Below are 21935 nucleotides of genomic sequence, written 5' to 3'. Positions count from 1 at the left end.
TAGGTTCGGTGTTGACCATAGAAAGACTAAAAGATTGCAACATGTTGTCTAGTCTATCTCGTTTCAAACTAGAGCGCAGCCAATCAACATTCAGATCACCAGTTAACACAACGGTGCCACAATCTAAAGTGAGATTTACCAACTCATCCCGTAAAAAAGGGGATAGTTCACTCTCAGTAGGATTATATATTGTAACAACTAGTATTTTGTATCTAACAATTCACACTCTACGGCAATGCACTCTGCCATACTATCACTCTGTTCAGAGATAACGGAAGCATACACAACCCTATACTGGATTCCTTCTCGAATATACATAACGACACCACCGCCTCTTTTATACACACGGTCATTACGAGCCAGGCGATAACCAGGTATTTGAATCATGCTGTCGGTTATTGCATCATGTAGCCAGGATTCTGTAAAACATGCCACCGAAACCTTAGAATCAATCAGCATTAGCTTTATCTCTTCAAACTTGCTTCAACAACGAGCACACAAACTCTGAACATTGGCGTGGCAAACATTGAATTTAAATTCCTTTAACATAAGATTCATGACGATTTTTGGAATAGAGTATTGAGGATGTGTGGTGCAACTCGCCGAATCGAACATCAGCTAACTTTAGGCTGCTTTAGGATAATTTTGACACAAAACTCACTCCATCTCTTCTTACAATTCATTCGTCTAATACAGTTATCAACAAATAACAGTGTGAAAAACTTGACAAAAATACAAATCTATTCTAACTGCTCAATGGATGTTATTGGTTCCAGTGGTCCGTTTGCGTTCTTTCTTACATGGACGATGCCCTGTTTTGTGGTGACTGATTGCAGTTTCTTCTCTTTACGCTGTTTTAAGGCTGCTTGCTTGATGGCCCTTGCACTGGATGTAAGATTTTCATTGATATAGATGCGACGATCCAGATTAAATCCTAGGTGCCTTGGACTCAAGTTGCATTTGGACAAATACTTTGCGTAGAATTCGTCTCGTATACTGGCCATTGAAAACCGCAACAGCGTAAAACATTGATCTCCGTCGGATAATCTTCCGGAACGCAACCGCTTGCACTGAATGTGTAATGTTTTATTTTCGTCGAAACCAATTGCTCGAACTATACTAAGTAGGTGATGATGAAGGTCCTCATTCAAGACGTACGGTATGCCTACAGCTATCAACTCGTTCCTAAGCTCGATACGGCGGATGGTCTCAGTAACCGAATCAAGACGATCGCCAACTATGGTGAGATTGGATCGGAATGATTGAAATTCAACATTGTTGCTTCCTTCCAGTTTGATAACGTCGCTTTTAATAGTGTCGATTTGTTGTTGTAAACCCAATTGAATCTCGTTCAGCTTTGATGTGAGGTCGGTTTTTAATGAGTCAATCTTTTTGTTGGTTTCGTCAAAGCGTTTAGTCAATATTTGTAGTGCACTTTCCAACGTAGGTCCCGGCAAATCCAAATGGTCAATGTCCTTCTTAGAGACCACATTTGCCGAACCGCTCCTCAGCCGTTTCTTCTCGTCGCCAGACATTTCGTTGTTACACAATATATTGTTTCAAGAACAATGGACGATGGACAGCACAGCTTCAGACTTGTAATCAAGAGTGATTTTCTCCAGGGATTAGTTACATAAACTTGTAAGAGTAATATGTAGATATCCGGAATGCATAATCTGCCGTTAGAACAAAGATTTGCAACAAGAAAAAATAAACAGCACACTATTTATTTGTTACAACGGGAGCTACAATTAACTTTGCCTTGTCTTGGACATGGTTGCCAGATCAATTCTGTGCATTATTTTTATGGGACCCCCTCTCCTTTCCAGAGGAGGAAGGGGTGTCATACCATCATAGAAAAAATTCTCGTACCCAAAAACTCTCCCATCTCAAGTTTGGCTCCATTTGCTTGATTAGTACTCGAGTTATGCATTCAGTTATGAGTTATGTGTTTCATTTCTATGGCAGCCCTCCTTAGAAAGGTGGGAGGAGTGTTGAACCACCTTAGAAATGTTTCTTGTCCCTTAAAACCTCCACATGCCAAATTTGGTTCCGTTTGCTTGATTAGTTTTCGAGTTATGCATAAATTTGAGTTTCATTTGTATTGCAGCCGCCCTTAGAGAGGGGGGTGGAGTGTCTAACCACCGTAAAAACATTTATTGCACCCTAAAACCACCACATGCCAAATTTCGTTTCATTTGCTTGATTAATTCTCAAGTAATGCAGAAATCAGTGTTTCATTTGTACAGAACCATCCCCACCCCCCTTAGAGAGGGGGTGGAGTGTCTAACCACCATAGCAACATTTATTGCACCCTAAAACCTCCACATGCCAAATTTCGTTTCATTTGCTTCATTAATTCTCGAGTAATGTAGAAATTTAGAGAGGGGGGAGGGGTCTCAAACTATCACGAAAACCTTCCCCTGCCCCAAAAACCCCTACATACCAATTGTCATGTCGATCGGTTCAGTATTTTCCGAGTCCATAGGAATCAGACAGACAGACAGAAATCCATTTTTATATATGAGGGGCTTAGAATGCAAGGGGTGTAAGTGACTTGATCAACTTTGTAAGTTTTCTTCATCAACTTTTTCTTCACTCAACTTAATAACTCAACTGCAAAAACGTTCCAATTTGAGTTTGCTATAGAATCCGATAGATGAGGTTCTGACCTATCTTCCACGTTGTCAAATACAGCTGGGAATGTATTTGCAGCTAAGTTTTGTATGACCATAAGAGAAAGTCGATGTAGAGAAATCGATCAAATCACTTACACCCCTTTCATTCTAAGCCCCTCATATATAGATGAAAAGTTGATGAAGACAGAATTGTCAACTTTGTATAGCACTCCGCAACTAGAGTCTCAAATAACAGTATAACCTAAAGGAGAAAGAAAGAGTCACATTCGATTCGATACTAATTCTGTACTTATTCCGATAATCAATCATTAAAATTTGTAAGGGATGATGTAGTTCTGGAATATATGGTTTGATATCCACTCAGAGCCGCAGTCAGAATTTTAAATGATTCCATTGAATGGGTAAAACGAAACAATTTGGGCTTAGCTTATATCTAGGGTATTTGAAGAAATACTTGAAATTGTGCTGCAACAATAGTTTTGGTATGATTTAGTTACGTCTTATTGTATTACAAATGATAATTAATTTATTCAATAAATGTTTAATGTACATATTGTTCTAAAAAGCACTAAAAGTAAAGTTGCAAGCATAGATGTTGAAGAATATGTGATTTTTATTTTCATAGTGACAGATTGGAGAGGCTACTGTATTTCAAAGTTCAATCCTTTCAAGTAAACTGCGTCACGCACGTCTTCGCTTAGTGGATTTCCCAAATGAATAAGTTTTTACTTCTTTAGCTCAAAAATTTACCCACTGTGAACACCCCCGAAACATATGCCCACTCTCGCTCTTCTCTCGCACATACACTGCTGGCGGCCTCAAATCCGCTTCGCCACTTACCGGGGTCCGGAGAGTGAGAACGAATGAATGGAACATACCGATGAACATACCCACTTTAAAAGCCTGTCACGGCCAGATTTAACTTCCAGTAGCATAGAAACAGCCCGGTCGGCAATTACAATTGTTTCCTCTAGCGTGTAACAGTTAGTGCGCGCGGTGTGTGATAAACTTCGCGTTTGTTTTTCGATTGGTAACCAGTTGAGTGTGAACCGTTTTTTTCGTAAGTGCGCGATAAAAGGACGGAACGGATCGAGTGTGAAATAATTTTTGTGGTAGTTTTTTTTTCGGGCTAGTGCAACAGGAAGTAATTTTACGAGGCACTTGTTCGCGACAATCCCGCTAAAGGTTTTTTGAGTTTCTTTTAACCACGGAGAGCTGATCGAAAAGGTAGGAGTAATTCTTCAACCGCCTTGGTTTAAGACTAGTAGAATAAAACAAGTTTTGCAATAAAACTCGGAATGAACTTAGAACTATCGAAGGTGCACTGAGAGTTTAAATCTGCTTTCGTGAGTTGATCAAGGACGGTGTGGCTTTAAATAGTGGTCAGACGCGATTCTAAGCGTGTTATGGAGATCTTGATTTGACCCTCGGTTAATTTCAGCGAGTGAATGTTCACATTTTCTGTATTGATGTGAGGCGGAAATAAATTCGAAAAGGATTTTACAGAAAAGGTATCGTACTGAGGAAGTTTGCATTATAACAAATGACCTTCTCAGAAATAAAACAACAGTGTGCTTGAATTGATTGGTATAAATAATAGAATTGATTTTTTTTAGTTAACATACTGTTATAAATACATATAGTAATTATGTTATCTAACCGAATATCAACAGAATACGAAATCAATCTACTACATTACCTAATATGTGCCTCGTGAATCAACCATACATTCGGTATCAAAGCATAGGGAAACTAGGTGAATGTGTTCATTTGATTTCAAGTCTTGGCCTAACAACCGCAAAAAAATTGTGTTCGAATGATTAGAGAATAGCCTTTGTCAGATTTCAAATTGTGGTTTTCACAGTGACTGACCAATTTCGGGAAGTGTGAACTAAATATTTCACTCGATACTGATTATGGTAATGTTCATGAGATTGGTGCGTAGGGTATGCGTAGATAATGGTATTACAAGCTGTGTGTAAGATATGAGTTTTTCGGAAGTTTGTTTTGATTCAACATACGTTCATTGATTACATGAGATACTGTTAAGTGTTATAAACTCTTGATAGTTTAAAAATTTCCCATAATTTTGTATACAATTTAAACCTTCTACGAGCAAATTCGTTTACATGTAAACAGAGAATGTGGTGTTTTATCGAGAATCTCATATTTGATGAAAATCCACAAAATCCACAAGAAATGGTGAACTTTTTTTTAAGTGCTGAGATATGGTTCTCAAACTAGTTCTCAATGAAAAATATTCGCACATGATGTGTTGAAAATAAAATTACAGTGAAAGTAGTTGAGATATCAAATCGGTACCAAAGAACGAAAAAAGTTCTTCACTTTGAAACTCCACAATAATATAAAAAGTAGTGTAGTGAAAATGACGAACTTTAACTTATTTTACTTATGAAACGTTTTTTAAATTTCATTGATAGGACAATGTAAGGACACTGTTTAGTTTTTCGCTACGGATACAAACAATTTTGCGGATTGGTGTAGTTAAATCACATTCGACCATCTTTTATGATCTCATGCCAAGTTGTTTGGTCGTGTACTTACTGCCTCAAAAGTCAAAATCGGAAATATTTTCTTTGTATCGAATCGTGTCGGGAGCAGGGTTATTATATCTACAGAATAATATCTATTTATACATACTTTTTAGACTTTTTGAAACCAAGAATCTGTAGATACACATTACAGATTTTCGGGATTTCATACAGAATTTATAGATTTTTAAAAATGAGGTTCCAATTTTGTACAGTAATTATTTTTATTCAATGGGTTTCAATATTTTTTCCCATCGCATTTCTTTTTTGGCATTCATATGTAGTAATGTTCTGCTTTCTCATGTACAATGTGAAGAAAATATAAAATTTTACGTCGTTTATGAATCGGCTAGCTTTACAGTCAGCTTCTAAATCATTTCTTGACGAATTTACGAGATGTCGATCTATATTGCAAACACTCTCTATTAACCCCTTGAACGACAATTTATCTTCAGACAGCACTGCTCTGGCAGACGATTTATTTTTTTAATTTTTCAATTTTTCTAGAAGCATGCACACAAGTATATCAAAGCAATAGATCGATATGACTTACAGATACTGCTCTCATAAAAAGCATCAAACCTCAATTTAGTCGAACATTACGGCTCAAATGGTCCTAATAAACCAATGTTCCTAATATGGGCAATTTTATCCTGAAGACACTTCAGCTTCCAACCCGATTTCCCATATTCACTAGATATTGTTCCGATCGAAGCCCTGTGAATATGTGGGTCAATTCTAGAATTGCTTGTTAAGACAAGGATTTTTTAGAAATCTTTTTGCTGTGTGAAACATTGAAAAAACGCTAACGCTGGAAGATAATTCGAATGCAATAAATTTTTGAAGGAACCTTCAAAATTATAAATAACTTTTAAAGCTTTTTTTTTGTATTCCCAATATTAACGGCTTAAACTCGAAATCGTGCTCTAAAAATGAAAAATTAGTTTATGTTTGTACATTTATTTCATTATTTTCTCGAAAAATTTGGTATAATCTGTTTTTGCTTGAAAGTTGATTACTCTACACTGTTGTATGAAAAATGCTAAAGGACAGGTGAAACACATGTCAACAATACAAGTGAAACCCAACGGGTCCACAAACTAAGAAAAGCGTATTTCGACTAATTGCTCTCAATTCTCATGTTATCCAGATTCTTCTCAAATAATATTCAGGGAAAGTTTGTAGCTATTGTTCGAAATACATGGGAATATATACCGAGCAACTGGTGATTCAATTACTGCTCTCCAATAGAGAAGATCATAAGTCAATTTACCGGCAATATAACGCCTATCAGCACACTTTCTGTAACCATTCTCTTCCAAAGCGATACCGATGATAGTTTTACCGTTCGTAGATATATCTATCATTTATCTGTGTCGTAAATTGAAACTCTCAACTTGAGTTTGTTGATTTCATAGCCGTTATATGACGTTATGTACGTGATGTTATTTACATCCCGAATGTATAACGTATGCCTGTCTACAGCTGACCCGAATAAGGCAGTCCAGTGTTGATACTCGCTACAACTTTTAGTTCTCCTAAGTGTCCCGCACCTTTCCTGATTTTACAACGAGTTGTATTTATTTACCTCAATGTCGATCCCAGCATAATCAAACCAAAACGTAAATTACCTACCATTGACATTCTAGATGCTTTGCTCAACTAAATTCTTCGCTAACTTTACAAGCTTCCTTACTACTAACATCGGAATGGGTACCAATAAGTTTGTGGCTCCCCCTGTCGTAAGTAATAAAAACCCGACTAAATTTGTGCTCGCTGCATGACTGCATGACTTCCAACGTATGGATCCGCTGTTGATGATGGTACTGATATGAAGTTTCTTTTTGTTTTGTTTTCATTTGTTCTCCTCGATAGACTGAAATGCAGGCACCACAGTTCAAAGAGTTCGCCAAGGAGATGGTGGACTACATCGCTAACTATCTGGAAAACATCAGAGACAGGTGAGTTTCTCGTTCCAAGATCGTGGGGATTCCCTCAACGATTGATAGATGGGAAAATTACATCTTACGGATCGCGTATCAAATTATCACGTATTGCGTTGAACTGTGTTGTGTGTAGAATCCCCATCTACGGTCCAAAAATGTTGAGCGATGCGATCGTATGTGATATACCCGCTTGCAAGTTGACTCATCGAAATTGTGGAACGCTGATTTTCGAAATGATATTAAGCCTTTGCACTCCGAACCATTTTGGACGTTGGCTATCCACTACTCACTTCGAAGTAGAAATGTGCCCTAACATTCAGTATATTTTCGGAACCAAGTGATGTATTATAGCGATGTTGGATTTATTTGAATTGAATGACATCGGACATGTCCCATGAGAGAAAAAAGACATGATGCATATAATCCTCTTAATAAATACTATAGTTCTGAACAGATCAATTTCTGTATCGATGAACTTTGAAGAATCCTATTGTTATGAATTGTATTATTATAACATTATTTATTTTGCAACTTTTTCCGAGAAAATGATAGAATTTTTCTGTCTTATTGAGAAAGAACATAAGCAATGCTCTACTCACAGCGCCTTGAACCTAAACAGGATTTTTGAAAATATGATCTTATTGATTGCCTACAATTATATTCATTGATTTTTATCAAAGAATTTCACATAAATTGTTGAAATTCAACCAGCTTTGTCTGAACTTTAATTTTACTTGAGGTTCTAATTCGGCTGGAATTTTTCTACGTTTTAAAGAAACACAATTTCATTGAACTTTGATTGAAATTTTTGGAAAGTTGTATAGATATTCATTTAAAATTTTGATCGGCTTGACACTTCGAACACTCCAGATGAACATTTAAATAAGTGTGTAGAGATCTAGCACAAGGACATATATGAAGGACGAACACAACATAATAGCAACAACAAAAATTCACTCTCAATTCTCTTGTATTCTATACAAAAACAGGTATTAGGATTAATTTACATATATTTACATATTTACATGAATTAATTATTAGAGGCTCTCGATACTCTCGCTTCACGCCCCCCAAAACAGTTTGAACAATCGTACCCGTATCCACTTTCTTAGCATGTCCTATGCATCTTTTGCTCTCTCCTTAGACTTTCTGAGTTCCCGCTTTATTGTGTCTCAACAGGTTTCGAAAGAACGTATTCCAGGGCGGTTTGTTGTTCTTGATCATGTTCTAGGGGACCAGATGCACCAAATTCCTTCCAGCCTTCCAGCGTGCTTTTGGAATATTGATATTTAGCAAGCAAAGATTAATTAATAAGTTCCAGCAAGAAGATGTTTTGATTTCCGGGGACATCTCCTCGACCTAATTATAAAACTTTTGCACGGGTCACTGCCCAAAATCCTATGTACTTTTCATCTTTCACAAGTAAGCATGTTTTGGATCTCGTTAGAACTTTGGTGTACAATCTCCAATCGCGTGATCGCGCCGATCGTCGTGATCGCGTTAATTGGTCACTGAAGTCTACTTCAGTGTTTGGTTCGGTTGTTTGCTGTTGCTGAATGAATAATAATTTTCTCGCAGACGAATCCTCCGGAAAGTTCTTTTGCTTGAATTGTAGTTCGTGGCTATATCGTCCTGAGGGAGTTTTGGGTTTTCTCTGATTATTCTCAACACCGTCCAAAGGCAGCAGCAGATCATAAGTTCCATCCGAGTAGAGTTTCCAACCTTCCAGTTTTTACTGGATGTTGTCAATTTTTTTCAAGCAACAGTCAAAGTTCAAAAATCTCCAGTTTTATTCAATGTTTACAGTTTTATCTAGCTCATTTTATTCATTCTTCATTTTCATGTATATAATCTACAAAATTATATTCTTTTCTCCCATTTATGAGAATCCTACTCCGCTCCACATACATCGCGTTATGACGTTTATCATCTTTATCTATCTATCTATCTATATAAGCACACAGAAGAACGGCAGTTTTCCCACTAATTAGCCTCCCTTTTATTGACATTCGTTCACTATGGAAGGTGCAGGTCTTTCTACTAAGCCCTTCAAATATTTGCGAACGAAATGATATTCAGGGCAGAGATGCTAGGTTTCATGCTCGCTTTTTTTTATCAGTGTCACTTGTTTACTTTTGTTTTTAAGTTGGCCGTACGCTGTCTGGAGGTCGAATATTCGACTCTTATTGACAGATGAAGTTTGTTTTTTTTTAATTTGTACACTATTTTGTTTGCCACTCTTCAATTATCAACAGTGGCAAACAATGTCAAACATCGTACAAGGAAAAAAAATCGACTGAAATATATAAGGTAACCTAACTATGTACCAACAGGTTCGAAGAACAGACCGAAAAAATATTTTAGGCATCCAGTAACTGAATATTTGCTTGTCGTGTTTTGTGTCGAATATATTTGATCAGTACACGTTGATCAAATTTTATCTGCCAAAAAGAGTCAAATATTTGGCATTGGTCAAACAGTGTATGTGCAACCTTAGTAATCAACGGAGAATTTTGTGTCGGGGTAATTCACCCGCTTTTTCATACTTTTCCAAGCGGTAAATTCATAAGTATATAGAATGAATTTGTGCTCCTGTGGCCGAGGGATTAGCATCACACCTAACATTCCGGAGGTTCGAGTTCGATTCCCGTTCTGGTCGGGGGAATTTTTCGTCAAAGAAATTTCCTCCAACTAGCACTGTGGTTACGCGTATTCTAGAGCTTGCCACTCAGAATGCATTCAAGGCGTGTTATTCTACATATAAATCTCAACAAAGTACTAATAGAAATTACGCAAGTAATTCTACGTTGAGACGGCGAAGTTCCTCTAGGAACGTTGGTGCCATTTAAGAAGAAGATATAGAATCAATTCAATAACATAGCGACTTTTACTTAAAATTCTGTCTAGAAGACATTAAATTTCACTTGAAATCGAGCATTCGAATGATTGTGACTTTGAATTTATATTATGTTGGGCCTATATTAAACAATAAATTAAACTAGATCTTTCAAACGTCCATTTCACAAATCGGCGGTTTTTCGATCACACATCTTTTCTATAATTAGTTTTACGGATATGGTTTGAGTTACAACCAAGACTTCAAAGCTGAAATAGACAAATTAAGTTATCACAGTTCTGTTTTTGTTGATGAACTGAGGTGCTAAAGATTAATGAAAATGACTCATAAAATCACATGCTTAGGTTAAACTTATTATGTATCGATGATCGAAACAATTATCAGTACATTGCACTTGTGGAACGACGAACTTGACCCACAGACAGTAGACTGAATGTTTTCCCATAATTCTAAAAACTTCACCGGTGGCTGCACGCGATCGTATTCTATTGTCTGGTGGAATTGCATTCTCCACATAATCGTTACGAACACACACACCTGTGGTGGTCCAAGGTTGACCGAAAATCGAAAGTAGATTAATTGAGGCGGAAATAAAACGAACGTTCACAGCGTTAAACTGCGGAAAAGAGAGAATTTGTCGCAAAACCTCTCAAGGATTCCGGTTTACAACTATGACAATTCCAGTTATATCATCAAATGCTGAATTGATTATTCGAATAACGAAAAGAGAAACCCGTCTCTAGTTAAAATGGTGTTGTAAATGTACGTTCAGTTCAAGGTGTGATTGTTTTCCATTTCATATCGTTCACAAACTAGTGGAACTGGTTTAAAGCAATGCTGCTAACTAATCCCAATACTGAGAAGCTGTTGCAACTGCAATTGCTCGGCGCACTATTCTGTACGAACGCCTAGTCAAGTGAATGCTCTCATTGACCATGGGAACGATAATTATGTAACGAAGCTGTTGAGATCAAATCAAATATGTTAGCAAGCTACGCGTGCCTCACGATTATCTGTCTGTCTGTTTATATCCCTGACCTAGCTTACATTTGCTCTTTTTGCGTGTTCAACTTCAAGTTCAAGTATAGCCCCCAAAAACTTGTGCTTGTGAATGGCGGAATGTACCTACGTTCATCTCTCGACGCAGTTGGAAACGCGTTGTGTGAAACTAGTTATTCGGGCCTCATTAGTCATCGTGAAGTGAATGGGCGTGTGGGGATTCCAGTTCTGATGGGAATTAGCGTCATTCAATCGATGGGATGGGGTTTTTCTTTGCCACGTGCTGCTGAAGTTGTTTCGCATTTCAATCAACTGGAATATTTGTACAACAAATTCTTATATATTAGCTATACTCAATCTGCTGCTCATTGGGCCCTTTTGGTTGACCCAACTGGTGTTACTTTGTTTTAAACCATTTTGTATGTGTCATAATCGCACAAACTATACACGCTCAATACGACTATGGATATGTATGTACAATATTATTGAAGGTTTTCTACAAACGTACAATTTTATTGCGCAACAGTCAGATTCGTGCAATGAAATTGAATGTGCGAAGATTATATTGAAGGTTATGCGAAATATTCTCCATGGATTATTCGATACTTTTCAACAATACACAATAAATATCTGAATTTTCGGTTTTCCTAGAATATACTGTACAGTCTCTTAATATCAGAAACACACATTCAATTCGATTGCGCAACCTCATATATGGCGCTGTTATTGTGCGTGTATGGGCCACCTAAGAAATCCAAGGCGCTCAGAAGTACATCCTAAGGTGGGCCAATATGTCAAAATCACCCTGTAGCCGCCTTGGAAATTGTGTTTTGTTTGTAAACAAAGCATAATACGTTTGTACACAACCTCGCTTGTGATCAGCCTCTCTCCTTCACGCTTCAGGTAAATAATTCCCATTCTGGTTTTTTCCGTACTATTTTCATATAACTATATCCCCTAAACAATTTAGTGACAAAACGGTCTCACATGGTACCATATACCCGTCTTGAAGAAATCATCACCTATTCTTTGACGTAGAATTGTGTCTTTCAGTAATGGTGTCAAATCAGAAAACAGGGCACGTTTTTATGAAATAGTTTTAACGCTAATAACTATTTTTGCTGCCACCATATTTTGATGATCTGCATACCAATCGAATTGATGTACCTATACATTTGCTCTGCTCATACCTATCCGTGCTGTCAATTACGAGCATCTAATGTATCAGCAAGACATATTATTTATATATCACTGCGATTCTGACACGGGTGGATTGCTCGCTCGAAATGAAAATGCAGCGTTCGTTCTACGGACTGTGTGGAAAGTGGAAATATTGCAATTTAGGTTCCGTCCATTTTCAATTTATTGAGTATAAGTTATCAATCCGCATTCCAGATGACAGCATTCACCAATCGTCAGCTAGTAGCCAGCTTTCACGAATCATCAAGTTAGCGATCGGACGGCAGCGTTGCGTTCGAAATGGAGACACCGACATGTCGTCTATATTCATTTCGTTGGAAGGGAGCTTGTTTGAATTTAAGAATATTTTCGGACTTATTGGTGATGACGATCATGATGTTTTGAATTGTAAAGGTTCAAAATTTCTCAGTTCATTCACCATAGTTCATAGCCTTGAAGAAGGTCAATTCGCACTAAACATTCGTTTTTGTGGAAGGGCATTTGGAAAACTTCGTTGTCACTGCCCGAATGACTTATATATCGTGAATGTCTCACTGGTGCCTTATCCGATCGATAATTAAAATTTCGTGAATTCAAGTCCAGGTTAAAAGAGCGCCAATACGCAGCGCCGGATTCTTGCCGGGTGTGAAGAAGGTATTTTTCAGTGCTGTTAGATGTGTTCTTCGGCGGAAAACAGAATGTTTTTGGAAGGTTTTTTCCGCTGCTGTTGCTGTTGCCACTACTACCTTAACACATCGGATTCGGTTCGGCGTTTTTTGTTACCGTTCTGCGTGTTCTTTGGGTAGAGATACCATCTGGTCGGAGATGAAAATCAGGACACCTGTCACAGTTACGATTATGACCAAACCATTGTGATTCTTAGAGATATAAATAAATTTAAAAAACACGTGAAATTTATTTATTTCACATAAGGTAAATAATATTAGTTTGTGCACTTTTTGAATGGTCTAGTAAGGAGCACCTGTGTCAAATCAAGTATTCGAATATTTCCAGACATATAAATAAAATAGTCTTTTTCAATAGTGTCAATGCGCCCCTCATTTGAGCTTACTTTTAAGCAACCGCCAGATGATTATTTGATACGTATTCAGACCATTTCTGGGTTTTAACACTTACAAATATTGTAAACATCATGCTTGTACACCATTTGGATCATATTTATACATCTAAATCATGTAATTAATGCATCTCGATGACCTCAATTCTGGCCATGGTTTGATCAATGCGCTGATGTTGGTTTGTCCACATGGTTACTTTGGCAGCCACTTGGCGCGCTGCAGTTTGTTTGTTTTGTTTTGTTGTCCTTCGCTTCTTCTTCTTGAATGGCGTTAACGTTCCCTTGTGGAACTTTTGTTGTCTCAACGTATGCAACGCCTTGGAAATATATTGTGTTTTGTTTGTAAACAAAGCACAATACGTTTGTACACAACCTCGCTTGTGATCAGCCTCTCTCCTTCACGCTTCAGGTAAATAATTCCCATTCTGGTTTTTTCCGTACTATTTTCATATAACTATATCCCCTAAACAATTTAGTGACAAAACGGTCTCACATGGTACCATATACCCGTCTTGAAGAAATCATCACCTATTCTTTGACGTAGAATTGTGTCTTTCAGTAATGGTGTCAAATCAGAAAACAGGGCACGTTTTTATGAAATAGTTTTAACGCTAATAACTATTTTTGCTGCCACCATATTTTGATGATCTGCATACCAATCGAATTGATGTACCTATACATTTGCTCTGCTCATACCTATCCGTGCTGTCAATAACGAGCATCTAATGTATCAGCAAGACATATTATTTATATATCACTGCGATTCTGACACGGGTGGATCGCTCGCTCGAAATGAAAATGCAGCGTTCGTTCTACGGACTGTGTGGAAAGTGGAAATATTGCAATTTAGGTTCCGTCCATTTTCAATTTATTGAGTATAAGTTACAATCCGCGTTCCAGATGACAGCATTCACCAATCGTCAGCTAGTAGCCAGCTTTCACGAATCATCAAGTTAGCGATCGGACGGCAGCGTTGCGTTCGAAATGGAGACACCGACATGTCGTCTATATTCATTTCGTTGGAAGGGAGCTTGTTTGAATTTAAGAATATTTTCGGACTTATTGGTGATGACGATCATGATGTTTTGAATTGTAAAGGTTCAAAATTTCTCAGTTCATTCACCATAGTTCATAGCCTTGAAGAAGGTCAATTCGCACTAAACATTCGTTTTTGTGGAAGGGCATTTGGAAAACTTCGTTGTCACTGCCCGAATGACTTATATATCGTGAATGTCTCACTGTTGCCTTATCCGATCGATAATTAAAATTTCGTGAATTCAAGTCCAGGTTAAAAGAGCGCCAATACGCAGCGCCGGATTCTTGCCGGGTGTGAAGAAGGTATTTTTCAGTGTTGTTAGATGTGTTCTTCGGCGGAAAACAGAATGTTTTTGGAAGGTTTTTTCCGCTGCTGTTGCTGTTGCCACTACTACCTTAACACATCGGATTCGGTTCGGCGTTTTTTGTTACCGTTCTGCGTGTTCTTTGGGTAGAGATACCATCTGGTCGGAGATGAAAATCAGGACACCTGTCATAGTTACGATTATGATGAAACCATTGTGATTCTTAGAGATATAAATAAATTAAAAAAACACGTGAAATTTATTTATTTCACATAAGGTAAATAATATTAGTTTGTCCACTTTTTGAATGGTCTAGTAAGGCGCACTTGTGTCAAATCAAGTATTCAAATGTTACCAAACATATAAATAAAATAGTCTTTTTCAATGGTGTCAATGCGTCCCTCATTTGAGCTTACTTTTAAGCATCCATCAGATGATTATTTGGTAGGTATTCAGACCTTTTCTGGGTTATAACACTTACAAATATTGTAAACATCGTGCTTGTACACCATTTGGATCAGATTTATACATCTAAATCATGTAATTAATGCATCTCGATGACCTCAATTCTGACCATGGTTTGATCAATGCGCTGATGTTGGTTTGTCCACATGGTTACTTTGGCAGCCACTTGGCGCGCTGCAGTTTGTTTGTTTTGTTTTGTTGTCCTTCGCTTCTTCTTCTTGAATGGCGCTAACGTTCCCTTGTGGAACTTTTGCTGTCTCAACGTATGCATTAACTAGCGTCATTTATTTAATACTTGGTTGAGATTTCTTAAGCCAAATAACACGCTTTGAATGTATTCCGAGGGTCAAGCTCTTGAATACGCGTGACCACAGTGCAAGTCGAAGGTAATTTCTTTGATGAAAAATCCCCCGGCCAGCACGGGAATCGAACCTGAACACCCGGCATGATAATGTGAGACGCTAGTGTTGTCCTTCGCATGAAGTAGAAATAAAGTTTCTCTGTGTTGAGTGCACCTTTAAAATGCCCAAGAAAAGGCAATATTCTGAAGGAATCCTAAGCTATGAATGGATCATTATGATGACAGTAAACTCAAGTAATAAGAAATGAAACATCTACTTGAAAATTCGATTTTTTTCATTCAAGAATGGTGCTTTTTAAAAACGGATAAACCATGATGATTTTTCGGACAAACCTCGATCAGAGGCAGTGTCTTAGAATATAAACAATTATTCACGAGTAACGAATACGATTTTATTTCAGTGTAAATGACTTTTTTTTTCAGTTTGAAACACACTGCCCTTATTATATTGATGACAATAACAAACGAGTTCATTTTGTTCATATCGCTGATGCATGAACCAATTTGCTATAATGAATGAATGCGGCATTGAGTGGGGTTTATAACTTCGCTGTTATTTATACTTTGAATATCAAAAGCAACAAATTGATATTCATCACATTCGAAACGATATTCGTTCTGGCGTTGATTTTGAGTCAAATTTAAAAAATTTTAAAAATAGTCAGGCCGGACCAATTAGTTAACGAATACGCCAGAGTTCGATGAAACGAACTTTGCAAGAAATCACGCAGGATTTTATTTGTCGAGACGGTAACAACGGCATAAATAAAAATCAACCGCACACAGCTGCCTCAGGTTAAAAGTAAACAAAATCTGATATTCATTTGGCTAAAATGAAATTCAATTCTGGCATCTTGAATAATCGAGATGAAAATGACACTGGGTGGAAAATTGAACTTCCAAGCATATTGAAGAACAAAAGTTCATTTGCTCACATTTACTGGTTGTCTGGATCTGTGATTTTGATTTTCGTTTGGAATATATAGGTTTTCGATGCAACTTAACCCGAAAATTTATACATTTGAGTTTAGCGAAGATGATTTTTTTCAACACTGATCAGAGGTGAAGAAAATCGTTAAAAAAACCTAAAAAATGAACAATTTGAACGCCTTATGGTATTATTAGCAACTAGATACTTGGGGCTTTTCAACAAACCCAAATTATATAAATCACCCTAAATCGGACAAACCAAAGTCATTTACCCTATCTCTTGGGCGATCCATGCGGTGGAAATATTCCGGAGATAGTGGCTTATATTTTTTTACGAGCACAGGAGAATTTTTGGCGGGTGATCAAACCATCAAACATCCAGTACAATAGTACCAAAGTACAAGTCAGGGGTATGAAACGCAAGAATTCCGTTTGCAATCCAAATTTTCTGAGCGACTGGATTTCTGCACCACATAGTTCGGCATGGAGTTGGAAGTGGATACCAATCGAATATTCTGGCAATGTTTCGGTGTTTGGATATGCTTTTTCTAATCAGATCTACCCGTTATTTTTTTCATTGTTGATTTCAAACTTCTGTTTCAACAAAATGGTTAAATCTAAATACCGCTGTGAGCCACCGACACTTATGAATCACATATGCAGCGTTGGCCTCATAATTCTATTGTTCTTTTTTGAAGAAGAGATACTTCTGGCGCAATTCATCGGTGACAAATGACACTTTCGTTTAATCATTAGAAAAAAAATTTACTTGGAGTATCGAGACAAAACACAAAAACATCACCATGGCCAGTGAAACAAAATCTCGAAATGAAAATAGTTGAAAGATCTCGTGGAAAATCCGACTGCTACTTTTTATATGCTCACAAAACATTGATCTTCAATAAAAAAGGTTCTACCTAAAAACATAATACACTGAGAATAATTCTGTTTCTGCGACAAAAATTAATTTCTCACGAAAATCAGGACAAAGGCTAGATTGTGAAAAATAAATCAGGACGCCCCAAAAGATCTCAAAATCTTGACATGTCCTGCTTAACACATTAAGGACCGCGAGTTTCGGGGTAAACTTGAACGCTTCATTTGTTCGGATTCCACGAATGAGATTCGTTTCGCCAGAAGATCGTAGGGCCCTCGTGTTGCTTCAACAGGAGAAGCAGACGCTTCTGTAGACACTCCTTGAGATAGATCTACCCGGAAGCTGTCGGAAGTCCGCCTTGAGGTAAATCTCACCATCCATGATGAGACAATCAGGATTCGTTAGCATCTGGATGTACAGTTTCCGGGCCCGTGACTTTCCCACCGTGTTTTGCCGTTCGTCACGATTTGAAGCCTTCTGAACTTTGTACGTAAGCAGTACGTAAGCCTTCCGTTCGATGCTCAGAATTTCGTAGTACCGTTTAATCACACGACTCACCGTTGACTGCACGATTCCGAGTTGTTTCCCTATGTCCCGATGAAAGAGTTGAGGATTTTCCAGGAGCTTGCGCAAAATCAATTTCAATTTCCAATTTTCGAAAAACTGATAGCGATGAAAATACAGTGTATACAATAGACTTTAAACTACCTCTACCAAAACTTTCAAGAGTATACCCAATGGGTAATTTTCTACAGGGTTTTTTTCCGTGATGCAATTTGATGTGGTACACACTTTGATTTTTTATTGTGAATATCACTCATTTTTTTTATTGTACAGTAGAATCCGTTTATGTTGACCAATCGCTAATTATGACGTAATACGAGGGTAACTATTTATATTTCGGGAATAGGAACAAAAACAAATAGTTAAGCTGCGAATATATTTTTATTGTTTTTCAAAGTACTCGCCACGATGATCGATACACTTTTGCATGCGCTTAAACCAATTTTCAAAGCATTTATTCCAATCGACACGAGCCTTTTTTTTGAGCGATTGTCAAATTATGTGGGATCCAACGTGAATATAATTTTCGCAAAACTAAGTGTTAATGTAAAATCGCATATATGCTGGTGGAACTAATGCTTAGGGATGCCTCAATTTCACAATAGGTTACATGACGATCTTGCTTAATCATTTCGTGCACAGCATCGATGTTTTCTGGCACTACAGTCGATTTTGGACGACCTTTACGAAACTCGTCGGACAGCGAACTACGACCACGATTGAATTCACTATACCAGCGATACACAGTGGTTTTTGATGGAGCTTCATCGCCAAAAGTCAAGTTAAGTTGATTGACGCACTCTTGTTGTGATAATCCACGTCGAAAGTCGTAAAAAATCATCGCACGAAAATGTTCACGATTCAGTTCCATTTTTTTGCCGAGACCAAACTTTCAACTAAATATAAAATAAACAAATAGCGTCCGTATGACAAAATGTTCTGAGTACGTATATCGTCAAAAATGTCAAACTTTACGATGGAACCGTCAGATGGACTCACATGACATCAGTGTTGCCAATTCCCGAAATATAAATAGTGACCCTCGTAACACAACGAAGTTTGGTTTTCATTTAAAATTACATGTTCAAAAAAGTCGGATATAACGACTTCTTGACAGTGGCATGTTGCTTATTGTGACCTATTTTCAATTAAATATTTTCGATTCTAATGACCGACATTTTTTCACAAAACACTTTCTATGGCGTACGCTTATTATGACGCGTTTGTCAATTCCCTTCGATGTCCATGTCACTGTATATTGAGTCGCTTAACTGCATTTACAGTATGTTTTTTATCAATTGAAATGGATCATAATGATAACTGTCCCACATCAAATGTTGTGACGATGACAGACCGAATTCAGACCGAATGTCATAGTATTTAATTTTGTTTAGCAATAAGGTAGACGTAACACGAATTGGTATTTGCTCGAAACTATTTATACCCAGCGCAAGCATTGCGACGTGTTCAACTTCAAATAAATTTAAAAACACTGTAATGTTTTTTAAAAATTCAATGAAACGATTATTTGAAATGCGTATCTTATTTCACTGTTGTATACTCAATATTTTTGTTACCTATCGTATATAATGCGTATATGAATGAATCAGATTATATTGATATACGACTCCCAATGCCACAAAATCCCCCTCACTTCTGGTACACACAACGAATACAGTCATCAATTTACAAGTATAATTTAACACGATCTTGAGCATGACTGGAATGATTGGATCGATTTCCAATTACCTATTTATTCAAACTGAATTCGTTCATATGCACCTGATTGCCTATGGTCTGAAAATAAGCGCACAGCCGAAAAAAAAAATTACGCAATTAACTATCTTTACAATTTGCCTTTTTCTTTTCGTAACTAATTCAACGCGGCATTGATCAACCACTTTTCGGCTAATCTTTTCAGACGCGTGCTTCCTGAAGTTCAGCCGGGTTATCTGCGACCGTTGATCCCCGCGGAGGCTCCCCAGCAACCGGAGTCATGGCAGGACGTGATGGCCGACATCGAGCGGGTTGTCATGCCCGGTGTAACCCATTGGCACAGCCCGAAATTCCACGCGTATTTCCCAACGGCAAACTCCTATCCGGCCATTGTGGCGGACATGCTGAGCGGTGCCATCGCGTGTATTGGATTCACCTGGGTAAATATGCTCGCAGCATTCTGTTATTCAGTTCGTCATTTTAACATAAAATCACTTCATTTCAGATTGCTAGCCCCGCATGTACCGAACTGGAGGTAGAAATGCTCAACTGGTTGGGAAAAATGCTGGGCCTTCCAGAAGAATTTCTGGCTTGTTCTGGAGGACAAGCTGGCGGTGTGATCCAAGGAACGGCCAGCGAGGCTACACTCGTTGCGCTGCTCGGTGCCAAGGCTAAAGCCATCAAGCGTGTACAGGAGGAGCAGCCAGACTGGGATGAGAATCAAATCATCTCGAAACTGGTGGGATACACCTCAAGTAAGTAACATACAGTACATAAGCACGATTTAATTCTATATATATAAATCTTCTAACATTCTTCCGTAGATCAATCTCATTCTTCGGTGGAGCGCGCTGGACTGCTGGGCGGTGTGAGACTCCGTTCGCTGAAGGCTGACTCTAACCTTCAACTGCGGGGAGAAACTCTAGAACAAGCTATCAAGCAGGATCTAGCCGACGGTCTGATTCCGTTCTACGCCGTGTGCACTCTTGGCACAACCAACACCTGCGCATTCGATCGTCTCGATGAACTCGGCCCAGTTGGTAACAAATACAAGGTGTGGATTCATGTGGATGCGGCTTATGCTGGATCGGCTTTCGTCTGTCCCGAATACCGTTCGCTGATGAATGGAATCGAGACGGCCGATTCGTTCAATTTCAACCCCCACAAATGGATGTTGGTAAACTTCGATTGCAGTGCTATGTGGCTGAAGGAACCGTACTGGATTGTGAATGCCTTCAACGTCGATCCTCTGTACCTGAAGCACGATATGCAAGGATCGGCTCCTGACTATCGTCATTGGCAAATTCCGTTGGGCAGACGTTTCCGTGCCCTGAAGTTGTGGTTCGTTCTGCGTCTGTATGGCGTTGAGAATATCCAAGCCCATATCAGACGCCATTGTGCATTCGCTAAGCAATTCGAGGCTCTATGTTTGGCGGACGATCGTTTTGAAATTTTCACCACCGTTCAGATGGGTCTGGTTTGCTTCAAGCTGAAGGGAACTAACGAACTCAATGAAGCTTTGCTGAAACGTATCAATGGTCGTGGAAAGATTCATCTGGTCCCATCAAAGGTTAACGATACGTATTTCCTGCGTATGGCAGTTTGTTCCCGATTCACCGAAGCATCGGATATTGAGTACTCGTGGAAGGAAGTCGCCGCCTCGGCTGACGAACTATTAGCTGAAAAGAAGTGAACTGGTGCTGGAAAGTGTTCCTGATGATAGGAAATAACTAAAATATTTCTCTATCTCTCTGCTCATAAATGATATACTATGTTAATATTGTCTTCGTCGTGTAAATGTACTTGTTGTAACTATATGTGCGATTTGAGAGCATGGTGGGACCATGTAACGTAAAGGATACAATCATTCCATTGATGTATACAGATGCATGCCCTATCGTATCGTAAGCTTGTTATGTCGAAAATGTCCCTTGATATAAGTAATTGTTAAAAACATAAGATAAATAAAGTTATTTATTGCAAGAACAACTGAGAAATTATAGCATTGTATTAAATTTAAATTATTCCAAGTTGAATATTCGTGCGTTGCGTTCCACACTGCAGATCAATTGTATTTGTCTGCTGTCATTGTTAAGTTCGTTCCTTCTGCGCTGCTGGTCGTTTCTCACAGGATGCTTCGGGTAGAAGCTAGAAGTAGTACAACAAATTCAAGTTATTATAACTATAACAATTTTTCATTTTTCATAAAACCGTAGCAATGTCTTCATTCCGGGATCCAGATGAGTGTTCTAGAGTTTCGCTCAAACTGTTCTAAATGTAAATCGTGAAATTTACAATCGGTGAAACATTGCCATAGTCACAAACATTTGAATTTGCTGGGTATGGTAAATGATATTGGTTTGTTCAGTCGCAAATATGATCTTGGTTTGTCCAATTTTTTGAATGCTCTAGTTCAGCGCACTTGTATCAAA

The 21935-nt window shown here is 38.1% G+C and overlaps 1 protein-coding gene across 4 annotated transcripts; it reads left to right on the top strand.

Moving 5' to 3' along the window:
• The first annotated feature begins 3202 nt into the window (after window positions 1-3202).
• LOC129778256 (aromatic-L-amino-acid decarboxylase-like) lies at window positions 3203-21500 on the top strand. 4 transcript variants are annotated; one of them, XM_055785048.1, is made up of 6 exons: window positions 3203-3866; window positions 6879-6933; window positions 7067-7152; window positions 19709-19943; window positions 20009-20258; window positions 20328-21500. In XM_055785048.1, the coding sequence occupies exons 2-6, from the start codon at window positions 6901-6903 to the stop codon at window positions 21194-21196; spliced, it is 1473 nt and encodes a 490-aa protein (XP_055641023.1). In that variant the 5' UTR covers window positions 3203-3866; window positions 6879-6900; the 3' UTR covers window positions 21197-21500. The 4 variants fall into 4 exon arrangements, with proteins under 4 accessions (XP_055641023.1, XP_055641024.1, XP_055641025.1 ...); XM_055785049.1 differs by lacking the exon at window positions 6879-6933 and having other exon boundaries at window positions 3206-3866; XM_055785050.1 differs by lacking the exons at window positions 3203-3866; window positions 6879-6933 and adding an exon at window positions 4256-6813.
• The last annotated feature ends 435 nt before the right edge of the window (window positions 21501-21935 follow it).

Source organism: Toxorhynchites rutilus, chromosome 3, assembly GCF_029784135.1.
Source record: "Toxorhynchites rutilus septentrionalis strain SRP chromosome 3, ASM2978413v1, whole genome shotgun sequence".
Classification (NCBI taxonomy): Eukaryota; Metazoa; Arthropoda; class Insecta; order Diptera; family Culicidae; genus Toxorhynchites; species Toxorhynchites rutilus.
The sequence above is the reverse complement of the archived record's forward strand: the minus strand, read 5'-3'. Positions and strand labels throughout refer to the sequence as shown.